The 14,640-nt window shown below is 45.6% G+C and overlaps 1 protein-coding gene across 2 annotated transcripts in view; it reads right to left on the reverse strand.

The window, feature by feature from the left end:
- GRHL2 (grainyhead like transcription factor 2) overlaps positions 1-14,640 on the reverse strand; it is a 121,113-nt gene that overhangs the window by 15,388 nt on the left and 91,085 nt on the right. Inside the window, exons 10-13 of one of the 2 annotated variants that reach the window (XM_084849002.1) lie at positions 5,687-5,774; positions 5,451-5,587; positions 2,749-2,780; positions 1,309-1,400 (exon numbers count right to left, since the gene is read on the reverse strand). In XM_084849002.1, the coding sequence (XP_084705128.1) occupies positions 1,309-1,400; positions 2,749-2,780; positions 5,451-5,587; positions 5,687-5,774 (349 nt within the window). The remainder of the gene's footprint in view (positions 1-1,308; positions 1,401-2,748; positions 2,781-5,450; positions 5,588-5,686; positions 5,775-14,640) is intronic. The other variant, XM_084849003.1, reaches the window with a different exon arrangement.

Consider the following 14,640-nt stretch of genomic DNA (forward strand, 5'->3'; position numbering starts at 1 on the left):
AATCAACAGTTGATTGGCATTCGATGGATCGGTTTACACAACTGCAGTGAGGGAAATAAGCCATGGTGGCTTATTTCCCCTGCAGGGAGTGCTGGCCAGATTTCCCTAATTCCCCTCAGTGGTGTGGCTTGCTATGTCATCCAAACCCAGGTGGCATGGCTTGTTGGGGTGAGGGTGGGGAGTAACCTTCAAATAACCCAACAGCCCATGGGTTATTTGAGGGTTGCTGCTCCCTCAAACAAGCCATGCTAGCTGGGTTCAGACAACACAGCAAGCTGCGCCAGCGAAGGGCATTGGGAAAATGTGCCTGGCATGCGCAGTGGGTTTAACAAGCCAATCTGGCTTGTTAACCACACTGTAATCATGTGATCTGGGTCAGTAAGAATCTAAACCAGGGGTGGGCAGAAAGTAGATCTGGATCTTGGTAGATCTCTGGCTCATTTGCAGTAGATCAGCAAGGATTTGTGACTCCCAAGGATTAAACGATGGAAACAACAAAATGATTCCCCCACCACCAGCATGCCCCTGCTGCCATTATACAGCTGAAATGAAGGAAGTTTGCAGGGGGTTGTTAACCAGGACTGGATTTTTGTATGGAATTACGGTGAGCTGTGTTCAGTATCAGCACTCAAAACTAATTCCTGGGCTCAGAATCCTTTAATTCTAAGTGTATGTCTTTTGCACAAGGCTCCAGTTGGTGGATAAACTGGATGTGTTCTGGTAAAAAAAACACATCGAAGTAGAGCCTGCAAGCCTCGAGTCTGCCTACCGCTGATAAAAAGGCATGTAATTGCTTTTATATATTCCAGAACAGATACTTGATCATTTTATCAATCTGCAAAATATATGTATATTTATATCCCACCCTTTCTCCAAGGACCTCAGGAACTTCACAACAACCGTGTGAGGTAGGGTAGGCAGATGAGGCTGAAAGGCAGTAACTGGACCATGGTCAGACAGTGAGGTTCATGACTGAGCAGGGATTTGAACACAGGTCCTCACGATCTTCATCCAAAACTCTAACTACAGCACCATGCTGGCTCTAAATCAATTGCACTTCATATTTAAATGCTGATATTCTTGAGCAGCCATCCCCAGCCTGATGCCTTCCAAATATGTTGGAATACAAAACCCATAATCCCCAACCATAATGGAGGACACCATGGGGAAGGCTGTCCTTGATCATGGCATCCCCTGAAACCTTGCCTCCATTCAGAATTGTCTCTCCATTACATTCCCCCCCTCCTCTTCCTGATTACCTTTGAAAAAATTATGAGTCAGAGGAAGTGCTTGAGAATTCAAGAGTACCTCTTTTTGCTCCTTCTTCTTTTATTTGCTTCAATGGTGGTGGGGCAAAGTCCTCCTCTACTGCCCGGAATATCCTTTTAGCTAAGATGCTGCTGTTGGGGAGAAAAACATAGAGATGTATGGTACTGAATCAAATTAAGTGTTACCATGGCTGACCTCTCAGCCATGGGAGGAGGCTATACAATGATGGGGTTACACTGACCAAGATTACTTGAAGTCTTCCACATCCATCCAATGGAGCTCTGTGTTTCCTGCTTTGTTAGAATTCCTAGAGGGCGGCAATAGCACCCACACATACTCCCTGTCCTTCCTCCAGCTGAGAGCCAGTGTTGGACCAGGACTTGGGAGATCCGGATTCTAGTTCCTGCTCAGCTATGAAGCTCACTGGGTGACTTTGGGCCAGTCACTGACTCTCAGCCTAACCTACCTCACAAGGTTGTTGTGCAGATAAAATAGAGAGGAGGAGGACTATATAAGTCTTGGGTTCCTTGCAAGAGGAAAAGAGGTGGGATATAAATGTAATAATTATAATTTAAAAATCCCAGCTAATCATTTTCCTGTACACATTTATTATGGTTCTATCAAGGAACAAGTTGTTTTTTTTAAAAAAATTATAACCATCATAAATGAACAGATGATTCAAAATACAAGATGAAAATATTCAGCGTGATAAAAACAGTCACAATTATTTAAAGAGACAAACACCAATAGGCTTCTGAGTTATTAATTACCAAATAGGTAATTTCCAAAAGCTTTTAGTACTTTTGACAGGCCTAATCTAAAAGCGAGAATACTGTTTAATTTAATGATGCTATGTATTATATGGATTTATTACTACAGCTAATGGCTTTATGTATTTATGTGTTGTACTAAACACAATGAAGTTGGGTCTATTCTGTAACTCTGTGTAAGCACCACACTAACAGTTATACTGGTAAATAAATTGGCACCCTGAGAATCTAAGCTTCCATTTTTCTCACACACACACACACACACACACACGCTTAGCATCCTGCACTCCAGGGGAAGGGTGAATACGGCTTAACAGAAAACCCAGGGTCCTTTGCTCTCCACAGTGCTTTACTAAAGGCTAACAAAACAAATTATGCAAAATAAGAAAATAGAAATTGTTTTTTAAATTTGCATAGCTTATATGCATCACAAATTTCAGCTTTATGAGCTACAGATTTTGGGTTACCTTGCTTCAAAACTTTGGTATTTTTAAAAGCACATTCAGGTTTGAAATACCTATGTAACACAATATGTATATAGGTACGATAAAAGTAACAACTTGCTTCTGTCACAAGAGACAAGTAAAGCAACTTGCCTCTGCCAAGCGAAAACACTCGCCTTTAAATTGCATCAGAACTACAGTGCTTTGTGTGTGTGTCAAAGGGTTGGACTCCTGGCTGCAAAACGTATGACCAATAAAAGTCTTACCCTTCTCGCTCGTCATCTGTGTTATAGTAAACCTGTAACAGCGAACAAAGAACAGATTTATCGTTATGGTATCACCAGGAGTTGCTATACAGAAGAGTTAAAGAGGCAGAGCTGTTGCATACCAGTTCTAAATCATCTGCTCATTTCATCCAGTATGGCCCATCCATTGCAGTGGGAATTGTTCCAAAGAAGAAGCTAGCAGATTGCGCCCTTTAATTCTTCAGAGCAGGGATGGGCAACTTGTGGACCTCCAGATGTTTTTGCCTACAACTCCCATCATCCCTCACCATTGGCTTTGCTGAGTATGGACAATGGTAGTAATAGGCGAAAAAAATCTGGAGGGACACAAGTTGTCCATCCTTGCTTTAGAGCAAGAGTGAGGAACCATTTTTTTCTGTCAAGAGCCACATTCCCTCGGGGTATAAATAATCAATTGGGGCTACATGCAGGCAGTGGGTGAGGCCAGAGCCAAAAGTGAGTAGGCCCAACCCTTTTCTATCTCTTTCTACCCTCCCCCTTTCTCTCTTTGTCTCTCTTTCTTTCACTGACCTTCTTTGCTCTCTTTGTGACACCCTCTTCTCTCTTTCTCTCCCCTTCTTCCTTCCTGCCCAGCAGGCTGCCAGGGAAGGGACAGATTGCTCTTGCCAGACATCTGAACTGAGAACTTGGAGACGGCTTTTGAAATTAGACCAGGGCCACATGAAATTAGGCCAACTGCAGGTTGTCCACCCCTTCTTTAGAGCCCCAAGTAAACGGTATGGCCACAATCTAACAAAGGTATCCACCCAGTGAAACTAAGGGAGTCGATGCAATGAACATGAACTTGAGCACGCTCCGGGAGAGAGCGGAGGACAGGAAGGCCTGGCGTGCTATGGTCCATGGGGTCACGAAGAGTCGGACACGACTGAACGACAACAACACTATGTTGGAAAGAGCCGGCGTGATGTAAAGGTTAGAGTGCTGGACTTCAGACTGGGGAGACCCGAGTTCAAATCCCCACTTAGCCACAAAACATACCGAGTGGCCTTGGACCAGCCTAGCCCCTTGGTACTCGTGCGAATAAAAGAGGGGAGAGACCATGAGAGTTGTCCTAAGCTCCTTGGAGAAGGGGTGGCATAAATATCAAACAGACAGACAGACTGACAGGAATATAGGAAGCTGCCCTATACCAGGTCAGACCATTGGTCCATCTAGCTCAGGACTGTCTATGCCAGCCTTCCCCAATCTGGTGCCCTCCAGATGTTTCAGACTTCAGCCCCCAGCCAGAATAGTTAATGATGGGAGTTGTCCAAAACATCTGGAGGGCACCAGGTTCAGGAAGGCTGGTCTACACTGACTAGAGATGGCTCTACACCAGGGGTGGGCAACTTGTGGTCCTTCAGATGTTTTGGCCTGGAACTCCCATCAACCTTGGCCAATGATGAGGGGTGCTGGGAGTTCTAAGCCAAAACATCAGGATGACCACAAGTTGCCCACCCCTGCTCTACACTAACTAGGAGCCTTTCAGGAAGGAATCTTTTTCAACCTTGTCTGGAATTGCTAAGAATTAAACCCAGGACCTTCTGCAAGCACAGAATGTGCCTCTACCACTGAGGCACAGCCCTTCCTCCAAGACAGACTGATAGTAGCTTACCTGTTATAGAGATATGTACAGCACATTATCATGCAGTCATAACCATTATACATACATTACATATAACATTTCTTAGGTTAAAGCATAATTCTGGTTGAAAACCAAGGCTGAACTGAGCCCTACTTTGGTAACATTTACACAATGAAACAGCTATGGATTAGGGCAGAGGTGGGGAACCGCTTTCAGCGTGGAGGCCAAATTTCATTTCAGAGAAGCTCTCGGGGCGCGCATTCCTGTGATGCAAAGGGGGCCTGGGCAAAGGCAAAGGCTAGGGTCAAAAATACACGCACCCCCCCAACATATTGTATCTCAAAGCTCTTACTCCCGGTCACTAAGCCTTAAGAAAAGCATTTCAACCTTTTAGAATGGGGGAAAACAGCACAAAAGGCAGGAAGCCACCAAATAGTTGGCAATTGAGGGAAAGGAGGTGGGGCCAGGGGATGGGGGGCGTGGCCATCTGAGGAACCCAAGAGGGCTGGATTAGGACCCCAGGCCTGAGTTCTCAACCCCTGGATTAGGGGGCCCATACAAGCCACCATGAGCAGTCAGCTTCTGAATTTTGATTATGTCAGAAGACGCTCAGAGTTCTTTGAACATAATTTCTCTTTTTCCTTTCCTGATCAACATAGGGAGCTGCCTTATACCAAGTCAGACCGTTGGCCCATCTAGCCCAGTATTGTCAACACTTGACTGGCAGCGGCTCTCCAGGGTTTCAGGCAGGCGTTTTTCCTGCCCCACCTGGAGATGCCGGGGATAGCACTTGGGACATTCTGCATGCCAAGCAGGGGCTCTGCCACTGAGCCATGGGCCCTCCCTAAATCATGGTTAAGCTCTACCAACTCCCGTTCTTTTCCCACCATGCTACATGATGGGTCCGCAGCTCTGTGAGGCTTTCTATGTATCCTTAACTCTCCCACCGAAGTCAATGGCATACAAAAGGTGCTTTCCTTGGGCTGGATCATGCCCATTCACGTCTGAACATCCTACAGACTATCAGTGCTGTAGGTGTGAACAGACACTCTCCTCTATATGAGCCTGTATACAGCCCCCACTTGGCCTCATGTCCTACCTGCCCAGCCCTTTGGAGGTTCCCAAAGTGAACATCTGGTATGAAGAGAACAGGCTGGGAGTCCAGGTCAGTCATTGTTTTGAAGTAGGTGATATCACTCTTCTTCTGGAGAGGAGCACTGGCCAGTTTCCCTTCAGCTGCTCATGAGAGATGGAGGGCAAAGTTAATGACTGGGACAACATGATTAAGTAGAGCTGAGTGCAAGACAGACTGGAGGGAGGAATCTCTTTCCTCACCATTACTGCATGGCGGTTGTGGCAGCTGGCCTTTTGCTTTCTTTCTGTTCTGCTTCCTTTCTTCATCTCGGATTTTCCTCTCGGCTCCCTGTTGTGAGAAGCATGAATATGAAGATAAGTGAGTCTTCTGCATACTGGACCTCCATGTAATGGGGATAAATGGCTCGCAGAGGTGTTATGCCCCATAGAATTTGCCCCTCTCAAGGACAGGCAGTATGCAGGACTTTAGCTTCATCTCCCTCCCTCAAAAAAAATAAAAATAAAAATTCCCACCTCTTTCAGCGTGTGGAACCAGCCTAGAACTTGGTATGTTTTTGCACCAGAACTGAATTTAAACCATAGCTATGCCCTACCTATTAAACTGTGGTTTCTTAAATGAGGCCAGAGTGGCCTTACGGAGCAACCAGGGACTTTTGATGCAGCCAAGGGGCCAGTTCTCTCAAATTACCTTTATGGGTTATGTGCTAGTTCAGCACTGGTGGCTACCACCATGGATTTGTTTGGCCTCAACCTGCAGCCACAGTAAAAGTTTGAAAAGCAATGGAGAAGAAGAATGTGGCTATCATTTACTAAGGAGCATGCCACACGTTACTTGGCTAGCAGCCACTTCTTGCTTGCTTGCTTGCTTGCTTTCTCTAAAGTAGCATTTTCCAACGTGTTGCCGTCCAGATGTTTTGGACTACAACCTCCATCAGCCCCAACCATGGCCAACTGTCAGGGATGCTGGGGAGTTGCAGTCCAAAACATCTGAGGCTAAAGTTAGCACTGGGCAGGCAATCTGGATCAGGACCCTACATGGGGGGTAGGGGGACTTTAAATCTTTGCTCCTCTCATGTGGTCCTGATCCAGATCGCAGGGGCCCACACCTGTAATTTCATTAAAAAGGTCAAGGTAAAGGTGTCCCCAACCAGTCGTGTCCGACTCTAGGGTGCGGTGCTCATCCCCATTTCTAAGCCGAGGAGCCAGCACTGTCCGAAGACGCTTCCGTGGTCATGTGGCCGGCATGACTGAACACTGAGGTGCACGGAACGCTGTTACCTTTCCCGCTGAGGCAGTACCTATTTATCTACTTGCGGTTTCTTGCTTTCGAACTGCTAGGTTGGCAGAAGCTGGGACTGAAGACAGGAGCTCACTCCGTCACGCAGCACCCGGGTCTCGAACTGCTGACCTGCCGACCTTCCAGTCTGCAGTTCAGCGTCTTAACCACTAAGCCACCGCAGCCCCAAATAATTTCATTGCCAGCATCCTATTATCCACAGTGGCCCCAACCAAATGCCATTGGAAAGCCCACAAGTAAGGCAGAAGCGCAACAACCCCCCGCCCCAGCAACTGGTACTCCAAGGGACACTGCTTGTTATAGTTTATTTTTGCTCCTTCGTCCTCATCTTTTTCCATCTCAAGATTTTTAAAATCTTTAACTTTGTCCAGCTCAGCAACCCTTTAGAGCTACCTCCTCGTGCAGATCTAGCGGATCAACTTCCTATTTAAACGGAAATGAACCACAAGAAGCCATTCAGAGCAAGACAGAAAAAGACACAAACTCACAAGCTTTGGGAACATAGTAAAGTTCCATAGCCACCATATTTAGCAGATAACACACCATTAAGCACATTTGGGAAATAACTGAAAAAGGGAACATACGTTTACCAAGAGTTAATTCTCTCATACTATTTGATCATGTTTGCTGTATCAGTGCACCACTGGTGTTGTCTGGATCCAGTCCTTTCCCCAATTTTGCTTGCAGAGGCACAGAATGAATGTATAAATACCAGCAGCAGGAATGGTCAAAGCTATAATGCAGACCATCACGGAAGCCCCCAAGCTATTACACCAAGCTTGCAAACAGACATTTCAAAAAATGCAGACTCGTCCTCTGAGACTTTTAAGATCTACCTTTGTTGACTTAGTAGGCCTAAAAGCAATTTTGCAGTCACTGCTCTACAATATGTAAATACATTACTAAGGAATTCCATACCACTATTTATACAATAAAGAGCAGAGCACCTCAGCTGAAGCGACTAAATTATAGCTGAATGAAGAAACAGAATTTTAACCTCTTAGGTATTTTAAAATACTCACTTAGAAAGTTACCCACTGGGGCCAATTAATGCTGCTAAAACAATAAGGGAACAGCTACATAAATAGGGAAAGGCCAGGAAAAACAACAATATGAACAAATGAGACGGACGGATGGACGGACGGAAGGAAGCAAGCAAGGAGCAAAAGTCAGCATCAGCACAATCGAAGACATGGAGATTAAGGGGGGAAATAGCTATAAATCCATAATGCTTTATTATTAGGAACACAGGAAGCTGCCTTATACAGAGTGAGACCATTGGTCCATCTAGACCAGTATTGTCTAGATGGATCTGACTGGCAGCAGTTCTCCAGGGTTTCAGGCAGGATTCTTTCCTGCCCTACCTGGAGATGCCCAGAATTCAGCCTGGGATCTTCTTCATGCAACTCACGTCTCTACCACTATCTTTATTGTAACGTTTTTAACTATTTGTTATTCTATATTGTCAAAACAAGACCTGGAGCTGACTGTGGCTCAGATCATGAGCTTCTTGTTGCAAAATTTCGGCTTAAATTGAAGAACGTAGGGAAAACCACTAAACCATTCAGGTATGCCCTAAATCATATCCCTTATGAATACACAGTGGAGGTGAGGAATAGATTTCAGGGATTAGACCTGATGGACAGAGTGCCTGAGGAACTATGGACGGAGGTCCGTAACATTGTTCAGGAGGCAGCAACTCAATCCATCCCAAAGAAAAAGAAATGCAAGAAAGCCAAGTGGCTGTCTGATGAGGCTTTACAAGTAGCTGAGGAAAGAAGGGAAGCGAAAAGCAAGGGAGAAAGGGGAAGATATATCCCACTGAATGCAGAGTTCCAGAGAATAGCAAGGAGAGACAAGAAGGCCTTCTTAAATGAACAATGCAAAGAAATCGAGGAAAACAACAGAATGGGAAAGACTAGAGATCTCTTCAAGAAAATCGGAGATCTCAAGGGAACGTTTTGTGCAAAGACGGGCATGATAAAGGACAAAGAAGGCAGGGACCTAACAGAAGCAGATGAGATTAAGAAGAGGTGGCAAGAATACACAGAAGAACTATACAGGAAAGATCTGAATGTCCCTGATAGCCATGATAGTGCGGTCACTGAACTTGAGCCGGACATCCTAGAGAGTGAAGTCAAGTGGGCCTTAGGAAGCATTACTAACAACAAAGCCAGCGGAGATGACAGTATTCCAGCCGAGCTATTTAAAATCCTAAAAGATGATGCTGTTAAAGTGCTGCACTCAATATGCCAACAAATTTGGAACACTCAACAATGGCCGCAAGACTGGAAAAGGTCAGTTTACATTCCAATTCCAAAGAAGGGCAACGCCAAAGAGTGTTCAAACTACCGTACAATTGCGCTCATTTCACATGCCAGCAAGGTGATGCTCAAAATCCTACAAGCTAGGCTTCAGCAGTATGCGAACCGAGAACTACCGGAAGTACAAGCTGGGTTTCGAAGAGGCAGAGGAACTAGAGATCAAATCGCCAACATTCGCTAGATCATGGAGAAAGCAAGAGAATTCCAGAAAAACGTCTATTTCTGCTTCATTGACTACACTAAAGCCTTTGATTGTGTGGATCATAACAAACTGTGGCAAATTCTTAAAGGGATGGGAGTACCAGACCACCTTATCTGTCTCCTGAGAAACCTGTACGAGGGTCAAGAAGCAACAGTAAGAACCGGACATGGAACAACCGATTGGTTCAAAATTGGGAAAGGAGTACGACAAGGCTGCATATTGTCACCCTGCTTATTTAACTTATATGCAGAGTACATCATGAGAAATGCTGGGTTGGATGAATCAGAGGTCGGAATTAAGATTGCTGGGAGAATTATCAACAACCTCCGATATGCAGACGATACCACCCTAATGGCAGAAAGCAAAGAGGATCTCAAGAGCCTCTTGTTGAGGGTGAAAGAGGAGAGTGCAAAAGCTGGTTTGAAACTCAACATTAAAAAAACGAAGATCATGGCATCTGGCCCCATTACTTCCTGGCATATAGAAGGAGAAGAAATGGAAGCAGTGACAGATTTTACTTTCTTGGGCTCCAAGATCACCGCAGACGGTGACTGTAGCCATGAAATTAAAAGACGCTTGCTCCTTGGGAGGAAAGCTATGGCCAACCTAGACAGCATAGTAAGAAGCAGAGACATCACCTTGCCGACAAAGGTCCGTCTAATCAAAGCGATGGTTTTCCCAGTAGTAATGTATGGCTGTGAGAGCTGGACTATAAGGAAGGCTGAGTGCCGAAGAATTGATGCTTTCGAACTGTGGTGCTGGAGAAGACTCTTACGAGTCCCCTGGACTGCAAGGAGGTCAAATCAGTCCATCCTAAAGGAAATCAACCCTGAGTGCTCATTGGAAGGACAGATACTGAAGCTGAAGCTCAAATATTTTGGCCACCTAATGCGAAGAGAAAACTCTCTGGAAAAGACCCTGATGCTGGGAAAGACTGAAGGCAAAAGGAGAAGGGGACGGCAGAGGATGAGATGGCTAGATAGCATCACCGATGCAATGAATATGAACTTGAGCACACTCCGGGAGAGAGCGCAGGACAGGAAGGCCTGGCGTGCTATGGTCCATGGGGTCACGAAGAGTCGGACACGACTGAACGACTGAACAACAACAACAAAATTGTTGTTAGACTGTTTTGATATTGGCTTTATATTATATTACATATTTTTGTGAACTGCATAGAGAATTTAGGATATTAAGTGCTGTACACGCAGCAGGAAATAAATAAATAAATAAATAAATAAATAAATAAATAAATGCTCTCATGCCTTACACCAAAGCATCACCCCCTACACAGCATAATCACTCACCCCAGTCCCTAGGAGATTAATGGCCAAACTACATGTTACGATAAACACACTTTTTAAAAAGCGTACTTAAACTGGCCACTTCTATTCTGAAGGGGGGGAAGTGCAACCTTGGGACCCCGATCCAGAAAATAAAATCAGTAGAATCCGATTTTCTTCTGATGGCTTTGGTTTCAGCTTAAAAACTCTCATCAGAATTTAAGGATCCTACACAGAACAGGGGTAGGGAATCTTTTTTCTGCGGAGAGCTGCAATCCTTCAAGGGTTATCTGGCAGGGGCTGCATACTAGATTTGGACGGGGCCAAAGCCAAAAGTGGGAGGGACCACCCTCTGCTCTCTCGCTTTCGCTCTCTCCCCCACCTGTCTCCTTGCTTTCTGCCACCCCCTTCTCTCCCTCTTCCTCCACACACAGCAGGCTGCTGAGGGAGGGACAGATCACTCTTGCCAGAGGTTTGAACTGACTGCTTGCAGAGGGCTTTTGAAAATAAGCCAAGGGCTGCATGTTTCCCACCCCTGCCATAGAATCATAATTGGAAAGCATCCAAAGGTCATCTAACCCAGGTACATGTGATGCCCACCAGTTTGGTTGACTGTAACAGGAGATTAGACAAATTCATGGAGGATAAGGCTATCAATGGCTACTAGTCCTGTTGGTTATATGCTGCCTCCAGTACCAGAGGCAGTATGCCTATCTACCCCAGTTGCTGGGGAACTTGGGCAGGAGGGTGCTGTCCTGCTCATGTCCTGCTTGTGGGTTTCCTGTGGGCAGCTGGTTGGCTACTGTGTGAACAGAATGCTGGACAAGACGGACCCTTGTTCTGATCCAGCAGGGCTTTTCTTATGTTCATTTGCAGTAAGGCAAACTGGCTATTTATGAGTCCCCAACGCTAGGAGTATTCAGTTTTTAATAAACCCTTTGTTCACCACCATAGACTATAATAATATTCAAGATCTTAGATGCCAATCACTCTGTAATGATGATCTCCCAGTTTGACTCCAAAGTCTCTATTAAATGGCCATACAATTGTGGCCTGCATTCCACTGCCTTGCACGTTGCGTTACTATTTAAGTTGGTGCCAAGTCAGCGAATCAACAAGCTACCCTTTCTGCAACATTTTATTCTCACTTAGCATGGGGAGAAACTGGGGCATAAGCCGATGGGAAGCCATGTGAAGATCTTATGGATTTAAGATGCTAATGCAGAGGGTCACAGTGCAGTTCTACATAGCAGAGTTCTTTCCTGCTGTGTTTCAAATGGCTGAACCTTTAAATGTTAGTATTTGTCAAGCCCTGTTAGTCAACTGAGTATTATCTTAATAATTCTGGTCCCCAGCAGGGTAACGTAGGAAATAACTTTTGCAGGATTCTCATAAGCACATATGCTACTCACAGCAGCTCTTTTTTCTGCTTTCTTTTTCTTACTATCACCTGGCGCTGTTATGCTCTAGGACTTCCGGCTATTATTCATATCACACATGTCAAAATCAAATCTATCTGTATCCAGAGGGCTGAATGCTGTTTTCCTGTTTTACAGTACTCTCTTCGAAGTCATCCTCCATTTGAAGGACTGTCCAGTCCATGTCCGGTGTAAAGATAAAGAATTCTACATACTAGGGAGCGGCAGGGGCCTTGGAGCTGCCCATCAATGGTCAGCACCTGGGCAGCAGACTGAGCGGGCCCACAGGTCAGCTGGTCACAGTTTTCCTCTCTATAGTGAGATGCAATGTGGAGGTGGGAAACTGGCAGATAACACGGGTCTCCCAACTTTAGAGAGAAAAAATATTGAGGGGAAGCTACACCTAGTGATTGCCACGTGTCATGTAAGCTTCAGCCACATTCATGGGAGTTGTAGTCCGACACAGCTGGAGAGTTGGGGAAGGCTGCACTCTATCACTACCACGTTGTGAAAGAAGCCTCTGGAAGGAAATACAAGCCATGTCCTAAATTCTATGTTATTTTGCTCAAGAATATTATTATTATTTAAATTATTTCTAGACCGCCTCTGTGGTGTCTGTTATTTGTCTGCATTCAGGCAGAATAGGGCTTGATAGTTTTAAGATTTCCCTGAAAGGCACATTTAAACTGGTTGCTCTGCTATCATAGAATCATAAAATAGTAGGGTTGGAAGGGGCCTACAAGACCATCGAGTCCAACCCCCTGCTCAATGCAGGAATCCAAGTCAGAGCATCCCTGACAGATGGCTGTCCAGCCTCGTCTTGAATGCCTCCAGTGTGGGAGAGCCCACCACCTCCCTAGATCATTGGTTCCATTGTCGTATTGCTCTAACAGTCAGGAAGTTTTTCCTGATGTTCAGCCGGAATTTGGCTTCCTGTCACTTGAGCCCATTATTCTGTGTCCTGCACTCTGGCATGATTGAGAAGAGATCATGGTTCAAAAGTATCGTCTTTGGGGTCCTGGCTGAAACTGACATACACACTGTGAAGAGAACTGTCCATGGCTGAGTGCCTTAATGCCACAATCCTGTATACAGGTTTCTGACTCTTGACCATTGGTCTGAGCCTGCTACAGTCCAGGAGCTTGGTGCAAAATAATTTCGCTTCTGGCTACCAGCTGAGGTGGATGCTCTACGTATAAGGAAGTTTGCAAATCACTTGGAAGAGACACTCTCAGGGCCAAACTAAATGTTTTGGTGGAGTCATGCATGCTTGTTTTGTTCACCTCTGTGTAATGCACGCACCTGTGCCCCATATTTTCACAAAATTCCACACACAGTCTGCATGGGTGGGGTGGGGGGTTAAAAAAAGGGAAAGAAAGTTCCACTGGAGTCAATGGAATGTGGTGTGTTTTTTTTTAATGCCCCCCCCATAGGAGGGGGGTAGAATTTGACATACACATAAAAAAAGGTATGGGGAAAGGTTTAACATCCCCCCCTTCCAGAGCCCCATGGTCCTGATCTAAATTGGGGCTGTGCATGCTTACACAGAGGTAAACAAAACTAGCATGCATGGCCCCACCATGCGTGCTAAGCAGAATGTTTAGTTTGGCCCTCGGGCAGCCTGGATGAAACCAGTTAAGTGGAAAATGGGACCACTCTCGTCTAGCCTGAAGATGCTTTGGAAAGAGATATTTGAGGAATATCCCAAGTCCGAGAGGTCTTGTAACAGAAAGACGCTCTTAAAAACTCACCTGGTCCATTTGACCTGTGTGTGTTTCCAGTACGATTTGCAAACATCCTCATGCATATGACTCCTACTTCCAATATGCAGCTGGTAGTCAAAAGTGATTTCCCCCCTAGCTACCTGGCACTACACCACTGCACTACAAGTACTTGTCTGGTAGGTGGAACTTTCATAGGTTCAAGGGAAATTGTTTTTAATAGTGCATTTAAATGTGTGTGTTTTTAAATATTTATATGTGAACCACCTAGAACAGGAGTCCCCAACCTTTTCGGATCTTCGGGCACATTTGGGAATTTGAGAAACTGCTGTGGGCACTACCGCAAAATGGCTCCAATGGAGGATGTGGCTAGTCATACAATGGCTGCCGCGGAGGCCTGGCTCGTCAGAAGTTTTGGAATGGAAACTGCCTTGGTCGCCCTGTGGGATGACCTCTGCAGGGAGAGGGACAGGGGGAGTGCGACCCTGTTGATTCTCCTGGACCTCTCAGCGGCTTTCGATATCATCAACCATGGTATCCTTCTGGATAGGTTGCCTGGGTTGGAAGTTGGAGGCACTGCAATGCAGTGGTTCCGCTTCTACTTGGATGGCTGATTCCAGAAGGTGGTGCTGGGGGATTATTGCTCTGTGCCTTGGCAACTATGCCATGGGGTTCCACAGGGCTCTATTTTATCCCCTGTGCTGTTCAACATCTACATGAAACCACTGGGGGAGGTTATTCGGAGGTGTGAGCTGAGGTGGCATCAATATGAGGATGACACCCAGCTCTACCTCTCTTTTTCATCAAACCCAGGTGAGGCGGTGGCTGTTCTGAATCAGGGCCTGGGCACGATAATGGACTGGATGAGAGCCAATAAACTGAAACTCAATCTAGACAAGACGGAGCTGCGGATAGTGGGTGGTTCATCTGCCCGGCTAGGTGATGTTCA

The sequence above is a fragment of the Heloderma suspectum genome, chromosome 4, assembly GCF_057233095.1.
Source record: "Heloderma suspectum isolate Gila_16-S chromosome 4, 16-S_ref, whole genome shotgun sequence".
NCBI lineage: Eukaryota > Metazoa > Chordata > Lepidosauria > Squamata > Helodermatidae > Heloderma > Heloderma suspectum.